Here is a 27,171-nt window from a genome sequence, read left to right on the forward strand (position 1 = left end):
ATTATAGTTGTTATTCACAGCCTTTGTATGTATCGTGGTCACACTCCGAAAGAGATAATGATGACCTACAAGGGGGGAAGTCACCTCCATTTTCTGTCAGCTGTTCACAATGTTTTCTTTCTTTTTTGATAATCATTTTTTGTGTATAATAATACTGTCTTGTTGTGATATTAGTGTCTTCCTGCGGTGTGTTCAGTTACCTCCATTGCTGCTGTACCTTGGATCTTATTCACCACCGCTCATGAACTTTCAGTGGATACTTAAAACAGGTTAGGACAGAAAATTAGATTTTGTAATAGAAAAAGGTGGTAATTAAATGCAACTTGTTTCGATTTAACTATCGTTGTGTTGATCCTGATGTTATGTGTCAGTTCAAAGATAAAATAAAAAAATAACGAATGGGACTGGTATCTGTCTCTGACTAATGGCTGCGAAGATTATTGACTCTCTTCTTATAGGTTGACATAATTTGCACTGATTTTTGCTTAATCTGGTTATGTGCCAAATCATATTGCATCCCTTGAAAGACATTCTTATTACGTACAGGAGGTGCGTTACCGACTTTATTTGGGCAACCTTCTAACTGTTCAAATCTTTATTACATCACAATATTTTCAGTATTTCAATTACAAACGTGAATCGAAGAAAATGGCATGAACTTAAATGGTTGCAAGTGTATAAAATTAGTTAAGAAGTAGATTTTTAGTTACAAATACATTTTTAGAAGTTATGAACAACAGATAATTGTTTCCAGTTTCTTCTCGTGGAAACCCATATGTACCAAATATTCATGATGGGCTTTGCCCTGATTCTCCTGTAGGGAATTAGTTATTTGGCACAATTTCAGCAAACATAACACTGTACGTTAAACTTGCAACAGAACAATTTCTTAAATTTCAGTTACATTCCTGGTACAAAAATACAATTTTAGTTCCAGTTTATCCAGACAATGTTTTTCCCGTTGTAAAAAGTAGGGAGCAGCTCAGTATTTGGACGCAGACTGTCATCAAACGATTGCCCTCACCACATTCTTAATGCATTTGGCGTGAGGGATACAGACATCATCAAACCATCGACTTCATCTCGTTCTTGATGCACGCCTTGAAGCTTTCCCACTTCTCGCGGGTGGGCTGCGCCTTGAACCTCCTGCGCAGGCGGTCCTTCATGATGGCGACGAACTCGCGCTGGCTCAGCCGGCCGTCACCGTCCACGTCGAAAATCTGGAAGACGGTGTGGACGAGGTGCCGGCTGACACCCGCGCCGCCGCAGATCTTGACGGCGCGGAAGAACTCCTGCTCGGCGACGGGCCGGCCCACCACGTTGAACATGTTCACCGCCACCGTGAAGTCGTCGATGTTGTTGAGGAACTGGCAGAAGGCCCAGAACTCGTCGAAGCCGATCCCCTTCTCCACCTTGATCCTGAGCAGCAGGCGGTCGAGGTACGCCTTGCACTCCGCGGAGTCGAGGTAGGTGTACCGCAGCAAGATCTTGGCGAAGTCCATCTCGGAGATGCGGTCGGCGCCCTTGGAGAACTCGTGGAACTCCAGCTCGACGATCTCCTTCTGCAGGTTCTCCATGAACTTCTCGAAGTCCTCGTAGCGCAGCACCTCTCTGCCGGACTTGCCGAAGAAGTGGACGGTGAGGAAGGTATCTACGGCGTGCCCGCTGCTGCTATCGTCCTGCCCGTGAGCCTCGTGCGATGCCTGTCGTCGGCGGAAGTTGTTGTTGTTGTTGTTGACCCTCCAGAACTGGTGCTTCTTGCCCCTCCACGTCTGGATGAAGATGTCCTCGATGATGTGGAACTCGGACTTGTCGACACGCCGGTTACCGTCCGTGTCGAACATGTTGAAGGCGATGACGAAGCCACTGCGGGGCTTGATGAGCACCGACAGCAGAAAGAGGTACTCCGTGTACGAGATGAGTCCCCGGTCGCGTACGGTGCGGAACATGGCTGGCGACCCCGCGTGCAGCGGAGGGGTGGACTCGCGGAAGGCGACCACGTCCGCCACGCTCAGTTGTCGCCTCTTGAGTCGGGGCCGCGGTTCCTGGTCCAACACCGACTCTAGGAAGTCCTGAGGCGTCATGTAGACCTGCCCGTCGAACTCGACGGACGCGAACTTTATGAACCGCTGTTCGCGGTAGGCGAGCTTCCCGCTGACCGGCCCCTTCTGCTCTTCCTTCGGCTGCCTCGTCTCGTTGGCAGCCTCCAGCTTTCCCGTGCGGCTCGCTGCGTACACAGCCGCAGCGGTGCCGATGGCGCACGCTGCAGTGACCGCCACGACACCCCTACGCTTAGCGGAATTGTAGCTCTTGGCTGCAGCTGTGCCCAACAGTCGTTTTGGGATCCTGTGCAGTCTCGACCCCAAACGCACCAGTGACGACATCGTACAGCTATTAAGATTGATATCTGCTTTGTCTTCAATCAGCACTCCAAATTACGCCTGTCAGAAGCTTCCTGATTTCATTTCACTGTCTGATCCTCCAGTCACTTCTACGATAACAGCCATCTGCCGACTTCGGGCACCTGTGAACAAAAAAAAAAAAATTGTGTTGAGGTCGAATAACTCTGCTAAGTTTGGGTGACAGAATATTTGTACCAATCCATCTGTGGCATACAGCAAACCAGTGCTTAACAGTATTGGTTAAAAACAGTCTTGGTTGCAACTGTAGTTTTTTATTTTTCAACGACGCGTTTCGCCTTATTTAGGCATCTTGAGGTTATCTTTAGTCAGTGTAGCCAAAGGCTGACTAAATGATTCTTCAAAGAAATACCAAATTAAGATAACCTGAAAATGTGTCGTTGAAAAATAAAAAACTACAATTGCAGCCAAGACTAGAATATCTGTAAATACTAGCTGTGTCTGCCGTGCGCTGCAACATCTATTTTTGTGAGGACGTACTTTCATACAAATCAGACACATTTACATGAACAGAATGATGAAAGAATGATTTTTTGTGCATTAAATTAAATTTTAAATAGTTTATTCAAGAATTCTGGGATATGTAGTATTTTTGTTGTTTCCACCTTCTGTGAAAAACAGACGTCTTTTTCGGGGGTTTCGTCAAAGTACGTGTGTGTTACATATTTGTACATACACTGACGGAAAAAAATCGCCACAATAAAAAATAATGTAGAGTGATAAAATTTTGGAAATCCATTTGTCTGGTAATATACTTAAGTAATTAACATTGAAGATCACAGATTAATGTAAGCGCAAGATGTTATTGTTGTTGTGGTTTCAGTCCAAAGACTGGTTCGATGCAGCTCTCCATGCTACTCTATCCTGTGCAAGCTTTTTCATCTCCCAGTACCTACTGCAACCTACATCCTTCTGAATCTGTTTACTGTATTCACCTCTTGGTCTCCCTCTACGATTTTTACCCTCCACGCTGTCCTCCAATACTAAATTGGTGATCCCTTGATGCCTCAGAATATGCCCTACCAACCGATCCCTTCTTCTTGTCAAGTTGTGCCACAAATTTCTCTTCTCTCCAATTCTATTCAATACCTCCTCATTAATTATGTGATCTAATCTTCAGCATTCTTCTGTAGCACCTCATTTCGAAAGCTTCTATTCTCTTTTTCTCCAAACTATTTATCGTCCACGTTTCACTTTCATACATTCCTACACTCCATACAAATACTTTCAGAAACAACTTCCTCACACTTAAATCTATATTCGATGTTAACAAATTTCTCTTCTTTTTCTTGCCATTGCTAGTCTACATTTTATATCCTCTCTACTTCGACAATCATCACTTATTTTGCTCCCCATATAGCAAAACTCATTTACTACTCTAAGCAGCGTAACCCGATGTTGCAAGTGTGAAATGCTGGTACATTATAACTGGCGTAACCCCAGAATGTTGAATGCAATCATGCAAATGTGCATACTTTATGTTGGACAACTGCCTGATGTCAGTTCCAAGCCGCTTGCCTTGGTCGGTCAGGCCGTGCGGTTCTAGGCGCGTCAGTCTGGAACCGCGTGACCGCTACGGTCGCAGGTTCGAATCCTGCCTCGGGCATGGATGTGTGTGATGTCCTTAGGTTAGTTAGGTTTAAGTAGTTCTAAGTTTTAGGGGACTGATGACCTCAGAAGTTAAGTCCCATAGTGACCAGAGCCATTTGAACCATTTTGAACCTTGGTCGGTCAATACAGGGACGATGAATGCTCTTTATGTATGACGCTGGTGTTGGCGTCCAATGATTTCCTATATGAGCTATATAGAAGACAGATCTGGTGATCAAACAGTCCGAGGCAACATGTGAACACTCCGTACAGCATGTTGAGTCACAATAGCGGTATGTGGACGAGCGATATTCTGTTGCAAAACACATCCTGGAATGCAGTTCGTGAATGGCAGCACAACAGGTCGAATAGCCAGAGTTACAAATTTACCGCCGCAGTGCGTGGGATGACCACGAGTGTGTTCTTGCTGTCATGCGAAATCGCGCCGCACACCGTAATTCCAATTGTAGGTCCAATGTTGACGAGTTGGTTGCCGGCCCTCAGCTGGCCTCCTCCTAACCAAAACACGACCGTCACTGGCACCGAGGCAGAACCAACTTCCGTCAGAGAACACAACAGACCTCCACGCTGCACTCAGATGAGGTCTCGCTTGATACCGCTGAAGTCGTAAACGGCGGTGTCTTGGAGTCGGTGAAATGCACGCTACGCAGTCTTGGAGCTGTCCTTGAAGTAACTGACTTGTAACAGGTCGTTGTGTCACTGTGGTACCAATTTCTGCTCAGACTGCTGCTGCATATGCAGTACGATGCTCCAGAGTCGTACGCCAAACACGATGATCTACCGTGTCGCTAACGCCGCGTGGCCGTCCGGACACCGATCATCTTGCGACCGTACATTCTCGTGACCAGCAGTCATGTACAGTGGCTACATTCCTACCAAGTCTTTCTTCAGTATCGTAGAAGGGGATCCAGCTTCTCGTAATCCCATTACATGAGCCAGTTCAATCTCAGTGGTCAATTGATAATGGCTTCTTTGTCGCCTTAAAGGCACCCTTGACTAATATCAACTCACCACATCCAATCTCAAAGGTAACTAACGCTCACAGCAGTTACAGCGTGTGTTTAAAGCAAACCTGGTTTGCATCCTTAAAGTGGAGCTACATGCGCCACTCTTATACGACTGGCGCGAAGTTTGAAAAGACACCATCTTACAAGTGTAGAACACGCCTACACACTTTCATTTATGTCCCTCAACTCCTCCTTGACGTTTTCTGTCAGTATATACACTACTGGCCATTAAAATTGCTACAGCAAGAAGAAATGTAGATGAGAAACGGTTACTCATTGGACAAATATATTATGCTAGAACTGACATGTGATTACATTTTCACGCAATTTGAGTGCATAGATCCTGAGAAATCAGTACCCAGAACAACCACCTCTGGCCGTAATAACGGCCTTGATACGCCTGGGCATTGAGTCAAACAGATCTTGGATGGCGTGTACAGGTACAGCTGCCCATGCAGCTTCAACACAATACCACAGTTCATCAAGAGTAGCGACTGACGTATTGTGACGAGCCAGTTGCTCGGCCAACATTGACCAGACGTTTTCAGTTGGTGACAGATCTGGATAATGTGCTGACCAGGGCAGCAGCTGAACATTCTCTGTATCCAGAAAGGCCCGTACAGGACCTGCAACATGCGGTCGTGCATTATCCTGCTGAAATATAGGGTTTCGCAGGGATCGAATTAAGGGTACAGCCACGGGTCGTAACACATCTGAAATGTAACGTCCACTGTTTAAAGTGCCGTCAATGCGAACAAGAGATGATCGAGACGTCTAACCAATGGCACTCCATACCATCAAGCCGGGTGCTACGCCAGTACGGCGATGACGAATACACGCTTACAATGTGCGTTCGCCGCGATGTCGCCAAACACGGATGCGACCATCATTATGCTGTAAGCAGAACCCGGATTCATCCGAAAAAATGACGCTTTGCCATTCGTGCATCCACGTTCGTCGTTGAGTACACCATCGCAGGCGCTCCTGTCTGTGATGCAGCGTCGAGGATAACCGCAGCCATGGTCTCTGAGCTGATAGTCCATGCTGCTGCGAACGTCGTCAAACTGTTCGTGGAGATGGTTGTTGTCTTGCAAACGTCCCCATCTGTGACTCAGGGATCGAGACGAGGCTACACGATCCCTTACAGCTATGCCGATAAGGTGCCTGTCATCTCGACTGCTAGTGATACGAGGCCGTTGGGATCCAGCACGGCATTCCGTGTTACCCTCCTGAACTCACAGATTCCATATTCTGCTAACAGTCATTGGATCTCGACCAACGCGAGCAGCAATGTCACGATACGATGAACCGCAATCGCGATAGGCTACAATCCGACCTTTATCAAAGTCGGAAACGTGATGGTACGCATTTCTCGTCCCTACACGAGGAATCACAACAACGTTTCACCAGGCAACGCCAGTCAACTGATGTTTGTGTATAAGAAATCGGTTGGAAAGTTTCCTCATGTCAGCACGTTGTAGGCGTCGCCACCGGCGCCAAACTTGTGTGAATGCTCTGAAAAGCTAATCATTTGCATAGCACAGCTACTTCTTCCTGTCGGTTAAATTTCGAGTCCGTAGCACGTCATCTTCGTGCTGTAGCAATTTTAATGGCCGGTAGTGTATTTTATCCGTACCTCTACCAATTTCCGCCCAGCAATTTCATCTAAATTCTAAGGAAACTTTTCTTAACTCTGCCAGTAACTGATCTTTCTTTCAACAAAAAGCACTGTCGCTGACAAGTGCCTCCTTCTCCGCGTTTTGTACCACGCGGCTCTAGAGAGGACGTTAAATGTATCTGTGGTACAGACCCGTGTGGCATGCTGTTTGGCTCCGAAAAACGCTGTCAGTATTATTACTTGGCTACAGTGCTTATTCTAACAGTATGGTTGTCGCAATGAACAAAGCAAATATGAGACAGGCTGCCCTTCAGACGTATATAGTACTTCAAGTTAATCAGTTACAGGAAATAAATACCGACACGTCATTTTAGTACGTTTCTACATGTCACTAGTCCTCATTGTCACCACCAACAGTAGCGGTAGTGGGGAATCTGTTATTCAAACAGTATTTTTATGCAAATAGTGAGTCACGTGTCTATCAAATTTTGTTGAAATTGCTGCAGACGTTCCTGGGTTATCTTTTTATATCATGCTTTTCCAATCCAGACTCTCATTCATAGAGGTATGTATGTATGTATTGTATGTTAACCGGGGGCCTAAAAATGAGGGAGAGGCTCCGTTCCCTCCGCAGCCGCAGTGGTCGACAACCCCACGACTGCTACCGCAGTCCACTGCACCTCTCCGCCGCCCCACACCGAACCCAGGGTTATTGTGCGGTTAGTCCCCCGATGGATCCCACCCCCAAGGAACGTCTCACACCAGATGAGTGTAACCCCTTTGTTTGCGTGGTAGAGTAATGGTGGTGTACGCATACGTGGAGAACTTGTTTGCGCACCAATCGCCGACATAGTGTAGCAAAGACGGAATAAGGGGAACCCGCACGCATTCGCCGAGGTAAATGGAAAAACGCCTAAAAACCATTCACAGACTGGCCGCTTCACCGGACCTCGACACAAGTCCGCCGAGCAGATTCGTGCGGGAACCAGGCGCTCCTTGCCACTCCGGAAAGCCTTGCGTTAGACCGAGCGGCTAACCGGGCGGGCCATTCATAGGGGCGCTAGGAGTGTCTTACTGTCACAGTAATTTTTTTTCCCAGATAACAACAAGTGATGTGTGACACTTTTGGTAGAAATTTCTTCAGGCGTTAGAGAGAGAGGTACTGATACGTCCTGCCTCTAGACGTCATGGGTTGTTATCGAATGTTTATATATTTCCCCCAACAATATTTTTATACAAATAATGAGCTGTGTTCATAAAATATTTCATGAAAATTGCGGGCGCGCGGACAATTCACGTACAGCTCATCGTAATCAGAGGAATGAGACGGGACCGCATAGAAGGCGAACAAACACAATGCTTCAGTAGGCATGGTCCTATTGCAGGTAATATAGAGCTACCGTTCTCTGACCTTATAACTGACTTAACTCCGCCAGTTATAGGCTGGCCTACAGCTTAACAAGGACACCGAAGCATGTAGCAACTCGGCATTTTTCACATTAACAAACACTGACAGAGGTGAAAGAAGTAATAAGTGACAGATAGAAACCTTGCGATTGAACTAAGGATCAAATTCCATACTTTTCACTCCGCAGGACTACACTTTACCACTAATTCTTCGAGCCACGAAACTACAACATATTATGAAACTGCAGTATATGTGTTGTGAATAAGTAGAATGTAATGTATAAATGCATGGTTTCGCGGCGATACGAATTAATAAAATTTTGTCGGGCTTCCAGCCGCGTCAGGTGGTTAAAATCCCACGAGCTCTCCTCAGTCATTGTCAAGTGGTATGAATGACAATGACTGAGGAGACCTCGGTCGAAAGCTCGTTGGATTTTAACCACCTGACGCGGCTGGAAGCCCGACAAAATTTTATTAGTAAAATGTAATGTTCGTTCGGACATGCATGCACGTCCGAAGGAACAATGCGTCGAACTTCTTCAGAACACTGGCATTGCAATTTCCTATTCATCCGCCAATACCGGGATTGCTACTTTAAATGTCTGCCCTGTACGGGAAAAACATTAATGGGATTTACGAGTACAGGTATTACTACGGACGACGACATATGATCTTTGGGTCTGGTCATGAGTCATGGTGAGGTAGACGACTGTGGTTAAATGGTTCTGAGGACTATGAGATTTAACACCTAAGGTCATCAGTCCCCTAGAACTTAGATCTACTTTAACCTAACTAACCTAAGGACATCACACACATCCATGCCCGAGGCAGGATTCGAACCTGCTACCGTAGCGGCAGCGCGGTTCCGGACTGTAGCGCTCGGTAACAGCGGCCGGCGACTGTCGTTAAGGCGGCCGCCCGCGTAAAGCGTGTAATCCGAGTTGAATTGCCGGTCGGCCACAAAGTTTCCTTGTATTTCCATTACGAAACTGGGACGTGTTCATATTCGCAACTGCGAATACATTTCATGTATAACATATTACTCTCGCAGCCGCTGAAGTCACTGGGCGCGGTGGCTGATGTAAGGTAACATCGATACAAATAGAAGATACTCGACGGGCAGTGGGACTTAATCCGACTTCGTTAGCTGACAACACTGAGAGCTTGGTATGCTTGTGTATACGAAAGCAGCCCACCCGAAACAGAACGCAGTACAGCAAACACAATGTACGTTTGCGGTAATTCCAGTGTACATAGTATTCTTTTCTGGGCTAGGGTTTGTAATAATCCGAAATAACTAACTATCGGTCCAAAGCAAAACACAGTCTTGTTTCTTTTCATCTTATCTGTAACTCTACCTCTAGATCTATCTCTACATGCTTACTCTGCAATCCACATTTGAGTGGTATGCAGAGTGTTCATAGAATCACTTTCAAAGAATTTCTCTACCATTTCACTATCTAATAACAAATCTGCAAAATGAACACTTAAATCTTTCTGCGCGAACCCTGACTCCTCTTATTTCATTACGATGGTCATTTTGCCCTACGTAGGTGACACTCAACAAAATATTTTCGCATTCGGAGGAAAAAGTTAGTGATTTCCAATTTTATGAAAAGATTTCGCTGCAAAAGAAAACGTTTTTCCCCTAATTACTGTCACCCTAATTCAAGTATCATATCCATGACAAACACTCCCTTATTTCGCGATAATACAAAGCGAACTGTTTCGTTGTCCTCCGTCAACACTCAGATACTGCATAGCAGCATTACTTCAGAAGAGGACGGACAAGCGTTGTGTAGGTAGTCTCTTCAGTGCATGCGTTGCATCTTCTTCGACAATTTAAAAATTATGCGATTCATCATGCAACCGGAATTTATTGGACTTCTTTTGGTACCCACGTGAAGAACCTCTCAGTTTTTATTGCTTAAGGTCAACGTCACTTTTGGCACCATAAAGACATCTTGTCTACGTAATTTTGTAATTGGTTTTGATCTTATGAAGACTTTACTATATGGTAAACAACAGCATCATTTGCAAAAAATCTACCAACGCTACTTAGATTGTCTCCTAGATCCTTTATACAAACTAGGAGCAGTTGAGGGCCTGTAACATCGTTGGGAAACGCCAGATATCATTTGTGTTTCCATTAGATGGCTTTCCGTTAGTTACAATGAACTCAGACCTTTCTGACAGGTAATCACGAATCCAGTCGCAGTACTGTAACGATACTCCACAGGCACACAGCCTGATGAAATGTGTCAAAAGCCTGCTGGAAATCTAAAAATACTGAATCTATTTGTGATCCCCTGTCGATAGCTTTCGTGTGCATAGCGCTCGTTCTGTTTCACGAGAGCGATATTTTCTGAATTCGTGCTGCATAAGTGTCAATAGATATTATTTTCAGAGATACTTCATAATTTTAGAACACACTGTATGTTCCAAAATTCCGCTACAAACTGATATCAACAAGTTGGGTGCATAATTGAGCTGATTACTCCAGTTTTGTCTTTATGTATTAGGGAGACATGAGCAACGTTCCAGTCCTTACGTGAAGATCTTCCGTCGAGCGAGCAGGTGTACATGATTCCTAAATACGGAGCTATTACGTCAGCATAGTCCAAAGGTTACCTAATTGGTATATAATCTGGACCTGGAGACATGCATCTATTAAGCGACTTCAGTTGCTTCGCTACACCAAGGCGATCTACTTCCAAGTTACTCGTGTTGGCAGTTGTTCTTCAATCTGATATTGGGATATTAACTGCGTATTCTTTGGTAAAGGAATTTCGGAGAACTATGGTTAGTAATGCCGTTTTACTGGCGATGTCGGCATTAACAATTCCATAGTTACCATACAGTAAAAGTACTGATAATTTCTTACCACTGATGTCTACTTTACATACAGTCAGAATATCTTTGGATTTTCTGCGAGATATCGAAACAGCGTTCGCTGTGGAAACTATTAAAAACTTCTTACATCTCCTGTCGGCCATCTCAACTACAGTCTTCCTGAAGCACCCAATTAATGTTTCATCTTGGATACGTCTTGGGCTTAAAACAATTTTATTTAATAAAAGTTGCTATCATATGAAAAACAAGCAGCCTTGTTTGCAGTGATGATTTTTTTATTATTTCCCAGTGACATGTTTCACCTTTATTTAGGCATCTTCGGATTTGTCTACGGAAGAAGTACAAAATCTCATAATAGTGACGTGACCCCGTTTAGTGAGATTGGATTACAAAGAAAATATTAAACAACTTGCTGATATTTGGTAAAGATGGGTACCTGTGATACTGCGCATAAAATATCCCAGCAGGTAAATGCCCCTTGTCAAAGCTTTAAAAACACTGCACGATGGCGTGTAAAATCGAATGAAACAGATGACAAAGGTATTTTTTTGATAAATTAACCCGCTTTGTTGCTAAAATGACAACCCACACTACAAGTACCAAGGAAGCAGAAGATTTCCTTATTACGGCATGTGGCGCAGTCCTATGCAAACCAAACAGAATGAGGCCTATAGTAAAGCTTCACATCATAAACATGTCTGAGGTGTATTGCGTATTACAGGACACCACGCAATGTTTTTAAAACTTTGACAAGGGATATTTACCTGATGGGATATTTTATGAGCGGAATCCCAGGTAACACCGCTACCAAATTTCAGTAAGTTAATACATTCTTTGTAATGTAATGACAATAAATAGGGTCACACCACTATTATGAAACTTTTTATATCTTCCGTAAGCCAATCCGAAGGTGGCTAAATAAAGGTGAACGCGTACTTGGGAAATAAAAAGATTTTAACACTGCAACGAAGACTGCTTGTTTTTTCTTACTGACTGCTGTAGCAACCAGGTTATGAACTGTAAAAGCGTCCTAAGTTTGTCGTCAGCTTGAAGGTTGGTTCGAACACCATTGTGATTCACTAAGTAAGGCTCTATATGATGTGGTATGCACTTGCCATCCTCTGATATTTTAACTGACAGACAGCCACATATCGGGGTTCAGTGAAGGGCTCCGTCCATGTGCCAACCCTTCGAAGAACTTCGGGCGAACTGTAAAATCGCGTAACATCAACAGTGAATTCAGTATTCAAGACATGCTTGCCTAAGTACGGGGCGAGATTGATTATAGTCTGAACGGTTGTACAGGGTACAGTGGAGGGCACTCTGAAAATTTGATAAAGATAAATGAAAACTTTGATTGTGTACACAATTGTAAAAAGCACCTAAAGATTCTGTGTGTATTCATGTAAAATATACATCCATGCTAATTCCGATAGTTCTTTTAAAAATAAGTATTTTCTTGACATACGTAACAGTTAAAGTTCATCCTGTGTTTCCATCTTCATTTATGTAGAAGAAATAGTCTTGTGAAATCGGATGAACTTTTTTTTTTAAATACCCGCTACCTGGATTTTATGATATTTATTTGGAGTTCTTCAACTCATGTGATTCCAAAGCTGCTTTTCTGCTACGGTTCGACTCACAAATTCAGCCACGCTCATCTTTAATCAGTCAATAAATCCACAAAGATCTGCAGTGCGCAAATGTGGCATCAAATGGTTTGCACGCCACGAGGTTACCAGAATGCAGTAGGGCCACCAGCTCCGAGACTCTGATCTTGTAAGCGGCTTACAGCACAGCGTCCTTCAGATTTCCCCCTCCCCACCACCACTTCCCTTCCGCTGTGGAGCACACAGGAACGAAAAGCGACTGCCGGTGCGTAGGCAGCTGTCTGCGGCACGTGGCACCGAAGAAAGCCCACAATATCGCCCCGACACTCCATCGATTCTCCGCATGCCAACAGCCGCCAGCTTCCTCAAGCTTTCCTTCTTCACGTGCGAGCATAAAAGATGTTGTTTATTCTCATCAAAAATGGCTCTGAGCACTATGGGACTTAACATCTATGATCATTAGTCCCCTAGAACTTAGAACTACTTAAACCTAACTAACCTAAGGACATCACACAACACCCAGTCATCACGAGGCAGAGAAAATCCATGACCCCGCCGGGAATCGAACCCGGGAACCCGGGCGCGAGAAGCGAGAACGCTACCGCACGACGACGAGCTACTGACTTATTCTCATCTTTTATATTTACATTGCCAGCATTTACAAAAATACTGACTGCGTCCACATACATGTGAACTTTAGTGTCTTTTGCATATTAGAACTGAAACCAAGTTCCTCGAGAAGAAAACGAAAAATAAAAATCTGCACACAAAGTCTTGTGTTTAGAACATGTTCGTTCACCAAACTTTTTTTCCAAATTATATATTATCAAAATCATCAACTGAAACTAAAAGTTACTTTTAACAGCCACACCACCACCACCACCACCTTCATCATCCTCGTATGGATTTATATCGATCAATAAGACTTGTATGTGTTGTGTGTACGACTTTGGTGCAGCCTGTGATACAGTCAGACGCCGTCTTCCCCTTCTCAAATTCCATAGTTTCCCATCCGTCCGATCTTCTTTCCGAAACCCCCTTGAATTCATCACATCTTTAACATCTTGCATCCATCTTCCAGGAAGCCCTCAAGGTTTTCTTCGCTCAACAGACGTCTATTTACACATTCTTTTCGACCATCTGTTATCATTCATTCGTTGGAGTTGGCAATACCAAGTTAATGTTTTGCTATCTACGACCTCGGGGAGTGGCTCTCTTTACGCACTAATTTCCTGTATTCTGTTATTTGTCACGTGTTCCAGTCTAAAGACACGACAACTTCTTTGTCAAAAATCCATCTCAAGCGACAAGAATTAATTGTTTTCTTCTTCGGTTAGCTCCCGTATGCCACCACTGTATGTAGTGATGTTCTCTACGATTGACTTATGCCGCAACACCTTCGTTGCCTTTATAATTTTGTCACTCCGTAGAAAGGAGTTAAGTTGGCCATTTACTCTTTTTCCTCGCCCAGTTTTGTGTTTGTCTTGTGTGTTTATTCTATTTGCTGTAAAACTGACACCCGCGTATTTAAATGCATAGACACGTTTAATTTTTCAGAGATTCCTACACACAAATCTATTCGGTCATCTTTACCCACTGTCACGTATTCCGTCTGTTTTGTGTTTACTATCAGGCCTGTTTGTCAGCATCCATTTTGTGTACTCTTCGTGCAGTTTCCTGAACACGTAACACGAGTCGTCTATACTCTTCCCCGATGACCAGATTCTGTCAGCGGGAGGCTAAGTATAGAGCATTTCTTGTCCTATGGGGATTCTCATTCCACGACATTTCCTCCTTAAATTTTGCAAAACTATTTCTAAGTACGCTTTAAGTAAAATCGGTGCTAATGAGCAGGCCGGCCGCGTGGCCGAACAGTTCTAGGAATTTCAGTCCGGAACCGAGCTGCTGCTACAGTTGCAGGTTCGAATCCTGCCTCGGGCATGGATGTGTGTGATGTCCTTAGGTTAGTTAGGTTTAAGTAGTTCTAAGTTCTAGGGGACTGATGACCTCAGATGTTAAGTCCCATAGTGCTTGGAGCCATTTGAAACTTTTTTTAACTAATGGGCAACCTTGTCTTAGATCCTTATTTATGAAGAATTCTTGAGAAATTTTGTTGCCTACTTTAAACGTACTGTCGCAACCCTCGTTTCAGTTTCTTATTGTCTGGGTTCCTCGTCAAAACGTTATCTACTAACGAAGATACCACATGTCAATCGGATTTTTAAAATTTTTTATATTTATGGTACGTGAAGATTACTAATCAAACAACAATCTTTCAAAGCAATTCAACGCATATCTCAAAAATTCTCGAAGAAATCGGCTTTGAAGTTTTCCTAATATCTTTAATTCGCTAAAGCTAGGACGAGTTTTTGGTGGGCTACTTGGTTTGCTCTTTAACAGAATGCTAGCCTCCCATATAAGTGACACAGGCTCGGCTCGCTGCCGATGCAGATTTTTAGACAAAAATGCACGTTCGATAAGTATTTCCGTGAAAGTAAGAAACATAAAGATAATAAATTTACGTCTGTAATACTTTTAATCCAAATAATCTTCATTCACAAACATATGTAAGACACTGGTATTTAATAATTTATATTTCTAACGAAAATTGGAAAGGTCCGAGGGCTATGTAATTAGAAAAGGAAGGGACGCATTTTTCATAAATAATGAATTATATAGGGGTTAATTAGCGTATATATAATCATGAATTTTGTACTTAAATGATGTACGTATTAGAACCAAACGGGAATAAACGAAAAAAATGAAGACCAAAACTGGAACCAATGATCAAACGAGTACCAGATTCCAGAGCTACCTAATTTTCTTTCTTCTCCATCTATTTTACGCTGCAGAGAACTGCTCTGAGAATGTATAACTTTGTTTAAAAATTTGCGTCAGTCGGGAATCGAACTAGACTGCCCACATGGCAGGAGCGCCGTCTACCACAGAGCCACGTGGCCCATCGAAAAAATCGTCCTAGCTTTAGCAAATTAAACGTGCTCGGAGAACTTAAAAGTCGAGTTCCTCGATATTGTTTGAGAATTGCATGAAACTGCGTTTGGGGAGGCATATATGAGTTTTGCATTTTACGTAAGATAAAAATAAAAAATTATAAATATCTGATTGTCTTATAGTCCCCTTTTAAGTTCCCTGCACAACCCTTAGAATGTTGACACGAACTGCGAAGCACCGTGTATATTCGGCAAGCCACTGTACGTGGCTTAGTCGTAATATCGTTTTTCTGTCCTACTCCATTCGCATGCCATCTATTTGGTGTTTTATGTTATGTAAATAAGACAAGAAAAGGAGCATGTGACCATTGAAGGAAAGATATACACAGTTGTATAAATGTAAATTCCTCCCGTGGCCAAATACTCTTTTACTTGTATTTACGTCACATACACTGATCAGCCAGAATATTATGATAATCTACCTAATAGCCGGTATTTCCAGCTTTGGCACGGATAACAGCGGCGATGCATCGTAGCATGGAAGCAATAAGACCTTGGTAGGTCACTGGAGAGAGTTGGCACACCTGCATACACAAGTTACCTAAATGAAGGGAGGAGAAAGGGGGGGCGGGGGGGTGGGGGGCATGAGCTCTGACGCCACGTTCAGTCACATCCCAGACGTGTTCGATCGGATTCCAGTCTGGCGAGCTAGGAGGCCCAGCACATCAGCTGGAACTCGCCAATATGTTTCTCGAACAAACCCATCACACTCCTAGCCTTCTGACATGGCACATTATCTTGTTGAAAAATTCCACTGCAGTCGGGAAACATGATCGTCATGAAGGGGTGTACGTGATATGCAGCTAGTGCACGATACTCTTTGGCCGTCATGGCGTGTTGCACGAGTTCCACTGTACCCATAGATACCCACGTGAATGTTTCCCAGAACATAATGGAGCCGCCGCCAGCTTGTCTCAGCCCCACAGTATAGGTGTCAAGGGGCTGTTCCTCTCAAAGACGACGGATTCCTGTTCTCCAATCGGCATGGTGAAGAATGTATCGGGATTCTTCAGACCATGCAATGCTCTGCCACTGCGCCAACGTCTAGTGCCGATCGTCACGTGCCCATTTCAGTCGTAGTTGCAGATGTCCGTGTTAACGTTGGCACATGCATGGGATGTCGGCTGTGGAGGCCCATCGTTAGGAGTGTTCGGTGCACTGTGTATTCACACACAATTTTACTCCGTCCAGCATTAAAGCCAGATGATAGTTCCGCCATAGTTCGCTGCCTGTACTGTTTTACCAATCTGCCCAGCCTAGGGCGTCGGGCATCTGTAATGAGGAGTGGCCGCCCAACCCCACGACGTCTGGAAGTGGTTTCACCTTGATTCTGCCACATGTTGATGACATACGCCACAACACTCGTCTAACACCCTACTATCGTACAGTTACCGAAATGCTCGTGCCGAGCTTCGAGACCATCATAATCTGCCCTCGGTCAAACTCAGATAAACTGCGAGCCTTCCCCATTCTACACATGGACACCACGCTCAGTGATACTACATGCACAGTGCGTGTGTCTGAGTTGGGTTGTTTGGGAGAAGAGACCAAACAGCGAGGTCATCGGCCTCATCGGATTAGGGAAGGATGAGGAATGAAGTCGGCCATGCCCTTTCAAAGGAACCACACCGGCATTTGCCTGGAGCGATTTAGGGAAATCATAGAACACCTACATCAGGATGGCCGGACGCGAGATTGAACCATTGTCCTGCCGAATGCGAGTCCAGTGCGCTAACCACTGCACCACCACGCTCGGTTCGTGTGTCTGACTGTCATTTCTCGCCAGGTGACGCTGGTACCACGTGGACGCGTTTATATCTATAGTAGGTTGGTGTCACAATGTTTTGACTGATCAATGTAAAATACCACATAGTTGAATGAAATAGGACACAAAAACGATAATACTGATGCGAAATACCCTTGCTAAATATCGTACAGTGGCTTGCCGAGTATACGCGGTGCTACACAATTCCTATTGAAAGATTCTAAGGGCTACGGAGTGGACTCAGTAGATATAGATTTCATGAGGGACCCATGTTTTGAAATCTACCGTTCAAGATATAACGTAAGTTTGATGATCAGATAACTTTCAAATCTCCCGCTTTGCAATACGGTACGTAATGGCAGAGCAGCAGAACGCATATATCGAGGAATTTTTCCGGTTTGCCCCAATCCATCACATACCAATATCGTCTGATTACAGTAGTGCGAGGAACCTGGTTTGGCCGGCCGGTGTGGCCGAGAGGTTCTAGGCGCTTCAGTCCGGAACCACGCGGCTGCTACGGTCGCAAGTTCGAATCCTGCCTCTTGCATGGATGTGTGTGATGTCCTTAGGTTAGTTAGGTGTAAGTAGTTCTAAGTCTAGGGGACCGATGATCTCAGATGTTAAGTCCCATAGTGCTCAGAGCCATTTGAACCTGCTATGTTCGCAACTAAGAGGGCTGACTGCGTTGTTCCATGGACGCCCACCGGGGTTCCGGGATCGTGCGTATAAAAGCTTGTGCATGCGTCGCTGATACACCTTGTGCAACCAACAGCACGGTTGCCTTGTGGGACGCAACCTCTGAAGCACACACGTCAGATCTTATTGTCTCCGCTGAGTGCATACCGTGCCGCTGGAGATTTGAAAGTTATCCTATCTTCAAACTCGTTTTACAACCATACTGAACATTTCCAACATTGGTTCCTTATCAAGTAAGTCCCTTCCACAACCTTTACAAGTTGGTACTATCAACTGTGAAACACCCTGTATGTGTAGGTATAGACATTGGAGTGATAAATAAATCCATTTGGCAGGTGAGAGTAGAATTTCTTCAAATCAAATGGTTCAAATGGCTCTGATCACTATGGGACTTAACAGCTGAGGTCATCAGTCCCCTAGAACTTAGAACTGCTTAAACCTAACCAACCTAAGGACATCACACACATCCATGCCCGAGGCAGGATTCGAACCTGCGACCGTAGCGAGAATTTCTTTCGTGATATATTTCTTTAAAGACGTGAAGAGCATAATTGCATTACGGCACAGAATAGTAAGGGTGCATAAATAGCAAAAATATTATTAAAACTCACATTGCCAGGAGCAAATACAAGTCACGCCAGAAACAAGCGGAAGCAGGAAGCGAGAGCTAGCATGTCGCAAGTGGGGTCAGGTCGACAACACACTGACTGCCTAGGAAGGATATGAGTTTAGCAGAAAGTAATCTGCGACAGAAAACCAAAGGAAGTGAGTCAGTCATATTCGTTAGCTCTTGAGACGTCATGCAAAAGACTGTCTTTCGTAACAGCACAAAGCGAGGGACTGACGCAGCAATTAACAGCGTGTTAACTGACTATAGCAGAATAAGGACGACACAGTCAGTCATTACGAACCGAGCCTTGCGTCATATCCTCACGCTAGCTGCCTTTAAATACTCCAGCTCTCGTTATCAATTGGTCATTGGGATTATGACATTCACAGTAACAGCACACGATGCCACTGCTACGAACTATAGTGAATCTGTGTCTTACGTTCTCCAGCATAGTTTATGAATTAGCCAACGATGTAATCAAGACGATGGCCTTCACCTGATAGACTTCATATGTAAAGATGGTATCTTTTCTTTCGGACATAACTGCTTACAGGCGTTGATAAATATCAACCGGGACAGTTGAAAATGTGTGCCCCGACCAGGGCTCAAACCCGTGATCGCCTGCTTGCATGGCAGACGCTCTGTCCGACTGAGCCATCGACGACACAGAGGACAGTGCGACTGCAGGGACTTATCTCTGGCACGCTACCCGTGAGACCCACATTTCCAATTTACTGTCCACACACTACATTTGTAGTGCCTCTGGCCGCTATACTCATTACTCGCGGCCGTCAGTCTACTGATTCCCGTTAGACTTTTGAGCAATGTGAGTCCATCCACACTGAAGATCATTGGTCGGTAAGCCTTGTCTATATGAAGATGTTATCTATTCTTTCGGACAGTAAGATGGAAATGGTGGTCTCACGGGGAGTGTGCCAGAGATAAGTCCCTGCAGTCGCCCTATCCTCTGTGTTCTCGATGGTTCAGTCGGATAGAGCGTCTGCCACGTAAGCAGGAGATCCCGGGTTTGAGTCCTGGTCGGGGCACACATTTTCAACCTTCCTCGTTGATATTTATCAAGGCCTGTAAGCAGCTAATGGTCTGGATTTCATTGTAAATTTCATTGATAAACTTCATGCTGCTCTACACCTATCATCTTCTACTGGAGAAACAGACAGTTTTCCAACAATATCACATCGCACAGTGCTGCCAATACCGGAATTCTGTACGGAAGCCAGTAACAGAACCTTTTGGGGTCCACGTTCCTGTTCAACAATCTGGCTCCTTCGGAGATCCACCGACCACACGCGAATAGGTCATCAAACGTCATCGGAGAATTCGGAGTGTGACCGAGTACGCTCCAGCAAGCCTGCGCGAGACCCACTTCGTGCTGGATAACGGCAGTGTTTGCTCGCCGGCAATCCGACAAGGCGCCAGGATCGGTGACATCACCTCCTTGGCGTGAAAACGCTGAGCTGACTCGACGGACGTCAGCTACAATCCAACACGCAGCTGAGTGAGCAACAGCCGAGGCTGGTGCGGAAGGACGACGAGTTGTCAACATTGCGAATAAATAACTGAACTCTGATAATGATCTAACACTTATCCTGACTTCATGCAGAGGTATCTCCGCTCGGCCCTCTATAACTGGAATGGAATAGTAATAATTCATCATAAGTAAGCTGGCATACCGAGGAAAGAGTATCCGGCGGGAAGTTTCGACTTTCTACAATGAAGAACTTGCACAAAGCAGAAAGCCTAAACAAAAAAAAAAATTGAACAGAACACTTTTGAGGAGACATAATAGCTGACAAACAGAGAGGGAAATCAGCGAACCTGTCTTTCATTGTATCCCATGATTAGCGATCCGTATGCATCCCCGCCACCGCAGCCCTGTTACGTGGTATAACACTAATTCGAACCCACAATTCGTGTCACAGGAAACACAAATCCTTCCCGTCGAGCACCGATCACCTAATCAGTGCGCGGTTGGGACACAAGCGAGATGCTTCTAGGAAATTGCCACCTCAGTTAATTAACCGAAACGTCCCGACATTGCGTGTTCTATACGTGCACCACATCTAAAAGCTCATCTCTCCACATAGGAGTCAAAAGAAATATTCTTCCTACCATTATTAATTCATAAACGCAACAAAAAGGAGTATCTGTACTGTCAAATATATCGTGGTTTTGCCCGCATCCACGTTAATATCCGCTCTTACTGAATCTCTTATCCGAATTATTCATTCACTGTCAGACTGACCGTGAATTAAACGCCATGAAGACCGCTATCAAAATACATGAACTGAACGCCAAACTGGTTAGTACGTACACTTCCTAAGAGCAGCATTTCACTCCTCCGTCAAAAACATGAACAACCTGCGATTCAACGACAAACAAATGCTTGGACAACAAAGTAAAATTGGCAACATATCGTCAACAAAGAGATGGTAACTGTTCGTTTCCGTCCAGAAGTCGCAGGAGATATAACGATCAGTCAAAACTAGACAGAGGCAAAAAACTAAGTAAAACGCGTAATATTTCAACTGTAATCGCCATTACTGCATACGTTTATCCCACTGTAAGACGGTCAGTGCCTTCATGAAAAAAGGTTTGCCGTTGCCTACGGAACCATGATTGCACCCAGGAGCGCACCTCTTCGTTCGAGGCATATCGACGACCACGAATGTCTTTCTTCACTTTTTTTGTGAAGTTTTCATTTGCCACTGTGCGTTTATGATGGAGCCGTGTTCCAGAAAGTCAATAAGTAGCGGGCCCTTGCAGGCAAAGGAGGGGGTCATCATGACTTTCCCGGAGCTGGTGTGCCTGTTGTTTCGACTACGTTGCAGAGATTTCGTTGGGAATCCCTTACACGTCCTCCATACAATACTGATCTCTCCCTGTGCGATTTGCATACTTTGGGAGCCTTGAAGAAAGACACCTGTGGCCGCCGGTTTACTTCCATAGGCACCCAAAACATTTCTCCGTTAAGGCAATGAATGTCTTGTGCCTCAGTGGGATAAATGTGTTAACAGTTACGGCGATTACTTTTGAAATAATAAACTGTTTTCTTACCTTTTTTTCCATCTTACTCGCTTTCATTTGAATGTCCCTTTTAGAATTGTTATATTCAGAGTTCCGGAGGAAGGGAAACGACCAGGGATTAATGTGCCGTAGGCGTTGAGATCATTACAGATGCTGAAAAAGCTCGCGTTGGGAAAGGAAGACAGGGAAATCAGCTCTATCCTCTCCAAAGGAATCATCACTATATTTGCATTAATCGATTTAGAAACGCACGGAAAAACTAAATGTGGGTATCCGTACGGCACTGAATCCAGAACGTTACAACAGGAACTGCTGTGTCTAAGCACTGCGTCGCCAAGGAACCAAAACAGGGAACTCTCCTGAAACGGGAAAACGAACTAGGATGAAACACGAAAAGGAGCAAAGCGATAAACAAGGAATAATATGCGGGAGGAGGAGGAGGAGGAGGAGGAGGAGGATGAGGAGGAGTAGGCAACTTCAGAATAATCGCAAAAATAGATGCGCATGGGTAATAGCGAATACTACTATTCTTCATTTGATAACTCATCCAAACGATTTCTGTATTGCTGAAGAATACTTTACTAGGTATACCTTTGACGAAATTATTCTTTTACATGACGCGTGAAGACGCTCCAGTTAAAGCACGTAGCCATAGACAAAAGTAATTTCAGTGGATCATTAAACCAGAACTATGCATGGAGGGGACAAAAGTCATGGGATACCTCCTAATACCGTTTCGGGCTTCCTTTTGGCCGGCGAAGGTGTACGAACTCAACATGGAATGGACTCAAGAAGTCGTTGAAGTCCCCTTGCAGAAATACTAAGTCATAGTCCATACTTGCGAAAGTGTTGCCGGTGCAGGATTATTTGCTGATCTCTAGATTATGTTCAATTAATGTTCAAGATGATTCACGTCGGGCGATCAGTTTGGCCAAATCATTGGCTCCGGATGTCCAGATTCTTTTTCAAATCAATGCCAACAATTCTGGTTCAGTATCACGGCGCATTGTCATCCATAAAAATTCCATCGTTTATTGGTAAAATGAACTCCATGAATGGCCGAAAATGGTCTCAAAGCAACCGAACATGCCTGTTACCAGTCACCGATCGGCTCAGATGGCCGAGAGGATCCAGTCCATTTCATGTAAACACAGTCCACGGTATTATGGATCTACTATCAGCTTGCACAGTGCCTTGTTGACGGCTTGGGTCCATGGCTCTTACCAACCGAAACCGGATCACATCTGACCAGGCCACAGTTTTCCAGTCGTCTAGGGATCACGATCCCAAGAGAGGCACAGCAGGCCATGTCGTACTGTTAGCAAAGTCTCTCGCGTCGGTCGTCTGCTGCCATAGCCCATTAACGCTAAACTTGGTCGCAATGTCCTAACGAATACTTCGTTGTACGTCCCACATTGATTTCTGCGGTTATTTCACGCAGTGTTGCTTACCAGTCAGCGCTGAAAACTCTCAGCAAATGCTGCCGCTCGTGTCGTTAAGTGAAGGCCGCCGGCCACTGCGTTGTTCGTGGCGATAGGTAATGCCTGAAATTTGGTAGTCCCGGCACAGTCTTGACACTATGGACCTTGGAATGTTGAATACGCTAATGATTTCCCAAGTAGAATTCCCCTTGCGCGTAGCTCCAACTACCACTCCGCATTGTAAGTGTATCAGTTCCCGTCCTGCGGCCATAATTACATCGGCCACCTTCTCACATGAATCATCTGAAAGAAGAAAGCTCCGCCAATGCACCGCCCTTTTATACCTAGTGTACGTGAGACTGCCACCATCTGCATATAGCGTGGTCCATTGATAGTGACCGGGCCACATATGTCACGAAATAAGCGTCAAATGAAAAAACTACAAAGTACGAAACTTTTCTAGCTTGAAGGGGGAAACCAGATGGCGCTTTAGTTGGCCCGCTAGATGGCGCTGCTATAGGTCAAACGGGTATCAACTGCGTTTCTTTAAATAAGAACTCCCATTTTTTATTACGTGTTCGTATAGTACGTAAAGAAATGTGAATATTTTAGTTGGACCACTTTTTTCGCTTTGTGATAGATGGCGGTGTAATAGTCACAAACATATGGCTCACAATTTTAGACGAACAGTTGGTAACAGGTAGGATTTTTAAATTAAAATACAGAACGTAGGTACGTTTGAACATTTTATACCGGTTGTTCCAATGTGATACATGTACCTTTGTGGACTTATCATTTCTGAGAACGCATGCTGTTATAGCGAGATTGCCTGTAAATACCACATTAATGCAATAAATGCTCAAAATGATGTCCGTCAACCTCAATGCATTTGGCAATACGTGTAACGACATTCCTCTCAACAGCGAGTAGTTCGCCTTCCGTAATGTTCGCACATGCATTGACAATGCGCTGACACATGTTGTCGGGCGTTGTCGGTGGATCACGATAGCAAATATCCTTCAGCTTTCCCCACAGAAAGAAATCCGGGGACGTCAGATCCGGTGAACGTGCGGGCCATGGTATAGTGCTTCGACGACCAATCCAGCTGTCATGAAACATACTATTCAATACCGCTTCAACCGCACACGAGCTATATGCCGGACATCCATCATCTTGGAAGCGCATCGCCATTCCGTCATGCAGTGAAACGTCTTGTAGTAACATCGGTAGAACATTACATAGGAAATCAACATACATTGCACCATTTAGATTGCCATCGATAAAATGGGGGCCAGTTATCCTTCCTCCCATAATGCCGCACCATACATTAATCCGCCAAGGTCGCTGATGTTCCACTTGTCGCAGCCATCGTGGATTTTCCGTAGCTCAATAGTGCATATTATGGCGGTTTACGTTACCGCTGTTGGTGAATGACGCTTCGTCGCTAAATAGAACGCGTGCAAAAAATCTTTCATCGTCCCGTAATTTCTCTTATGCCCAGTGGCAGAACTGTACACGACGTTCAAAGTCGTCGCCATGCAATTCCTGGTGGACAGAAATATGGTACGGGTGCAATCGATGTTGATGTAGCATTCTCAACATCGACCTTTTTGAAATTCCCGATTCTCGCGCAATTTGTCTGCTACTGATGTGCGGATTAGCCGCGACAGCAGCTAAAACACCTGCTCGGGCATCATCATTCGTTGCAGGTCGTGGTTGACGTTTCACATGTCGCTGAACACTTCCTGTTTCCTTAAATAACGTAACTATCCGGCGAACGGTCCGGGCACTTGGATGATGTCGTCCAGGATACCGAGCAGCATACATAGCACACGCCCGTTGGGCATTTTCATCACAATAGCTATACATCAACACGATATCGACCTTTTCCGCAATTGGTAAAAGGTCCATTTTAACACGGGTAATGTATCACGAAGTAAATACCGTCCGCACTGGCGGAATGTTACGCGATACCTCGTACTTATACGTTTGTGACTATTACAGTGCCACCAATCACAAAGCGAAAAAAGTGGTCCTACTAAAACATTCATAGTTCTTTACGTACTACACGAATATGTAATAAAAAATGGGGGTTCCTATTTTAAAAAAAAAAGCAGTTGATATCCGTTTGACCTACGGCAGCGCCATCTAGCGGGCTAACCATAGCGCCATCTTGTTTCCCCTTCAAGCTACACAAGTTTCGTTTTTTTAGTTTTTTCGTTTATGCTTATTTCGTGAGATATTTGGCCCGGTCACGATCAATAGACCACCCTGTGTATGTGCATATCTCTAGCCCATGACTTGTCACCTCCGTGTAAAGTATATCAAAATGCCTGACTTTTTTACGAAATTTTGTGAATGTAGAGACATAATCGTAGGTACAAAAGACGACAGCATTTCGGATTTTTTTTTTTTTTTTTTTATAGTTCGAGTGACCCCTTTACTACATTTCTCCTACAGTGGTAAAATATCTACGCGGTACTTTGCGCTAGATCCATGTACTCCACATACTACTGGACACGCTGAGCGCTGTGTCAGAGTGATTTGCTGTATACTTACCTGTCCAAAATTAATTTTTTTTTCAAGCGCAAATCGGTTCCGCATTAACGCATCAGAATATCTACCAAGTTTCGTTTTCATTCAATGATTACAGCCCACATTGAACTTCTGTGAGTAGCTGTACTTTAATTATAACCACCAGATATGTATACACTGAAGAGCCAATCACAACGCGAGACTGAAATGCCGGCGTTGCAGCCTCGTGCCGAGTTAATGAACTATTTTCTAGTGATCATACAGGTCGCAAATGCGCGAATCCATTACGTGAGCGACTTTGACAAAGAGAAGATCAAGCAAATCGTATCAGAAGAAAAAATTTCCAGTATACATGGCACGTAAACGTTGCGGATGCGAGCCTATGAGGCGCAGCTGATTTCGTTATCAAATATAATCTGTCTGTAAATACAAGAGCGAGCAGCGCTTTTGGTGGGGGAAGTGGCCTTTCCCGGAAGAACGCTGCCACCGGCCTACAGGGGCACCCAAAATCTGTTGCCCGTTATCTGTCTAGCAGTGTAGATCGGCGTGCAGTGATATACGTCGTTTCTGTTAGTGAGATCTTAGTTGCCATTGTCAGTGAGTTAACTCTGTATACTTACTGATGTACTTCGATATTCGAAAGTGATGGATAAGAGTCTAGCAGTGCAGGAAAAAGTGCAGAATACCAAGAAGAGGAGGTATTTGGGAAGTAACAAACGTTCGAACGTCTCTAATGTTATTACAGCGTGTATTAAAGAGGCGATCCAAATAGAACTGTTGGCTAATGTTACCAGTCCCAATCAAAGGGCTGCAATTTATGCAAACGTCAGCCTCCTAATAGGACGCATAAGTAAGGAGTGGAAAAATAAGCCGCATGGTTTACTGGAATCGCCACGAAGGAAATCTAATAATTTTAGGAGGAAACCCATCGTTATAGACAGTTTCAAAACTATGTAAAACCTTTGATGCATATGGAACACCAAATCTCTATCTCGGTCACTATTCATCTGATTCTAAGACATATTGCTTAAAACATGTCCGGAATAGCTATTCTAAACACTCCTGAAATTTCCTTCGAAACATGTACACCGATTCTGGACTTCTAAGCAGAAAGCTTGACATACGAGGTGCGTTCACATATTAATTTTTATTTTTTTGTAAGAACTTTATTTGTTAATCTACAGTAATGTTATCCTCTTCAAAATATTCCCCATTACATACTATACACTTATGCCAGTGCTTTTTCCAATTCATGAAACCCTTTTGGAACTGTTTCTTCGGAATAGTTTATAGGTCTCTTAACTGTGCATTTTTAATCGCATCCATGCTTGCTAGTAAAACCGCTGTCCTTTAAGGCCTGCTTTGAAATGTTTATACCACACGTCTGCCCTTGGTTTACTCATAACAGGCTCACCAAGAGCAATATTTACCATTTCTAAAAATTTCGTACACTTGATTCCATTCTTATAACAAAACTTAATACAGATTCTCTAATTTATTTTTATACAAAATAAATAATCGTTGATGCTACCAAAATACATGTAACCTTTCTGACAGCTGAC

General features: G+C 44.2%; 1 protein-coding gene across 5 annotated transcripts in view; it reads right to left on the reverse strand.

The window, feature by feature from the left end:
* Positions 1-566: 566 nt before the first annotated feature.
* The window catches only part of LOC124788013 (calcium uptake protein 3, mitochondrial-like), a 580,087-nt gene continuing 553,482 nt past the window's right edge, over positions 567-27,171 (reverse strand). For all 5 annotated transcript variants that reach the window (XM_047255059.1, XM_047255061.1, XM_047255063.1 and 2 more), the window contains one exon: positions 567-2,524. In XM_047255059.1, the coding sequence (XP_047111015.1) occupies positions 1,065-2,384 (1,320 nt within the window). In that variant the 5' untranslated portion in view covers positions 2,385-2,524 and the 3' untranslated portion in view covers positions 567-1,064. The remainder of the gene's footprint in view (positions 2,525-27,171) is intronic.

This window comes from Schistocerca piceifrons, chromosome 3, assembly GCF_021461385.2.
Source record: "Schistocerca piceifrons isolate TAMUIC-IGC-003096 chromosome 3, iqSchPice1.1, whole genome shotgun sequence".
NCBI lineage: Eukaryota > Metazoa > Arthropoda > Insecta > Orthoptera > Acrididae > Schistocerca > Schistocerca piceifrons.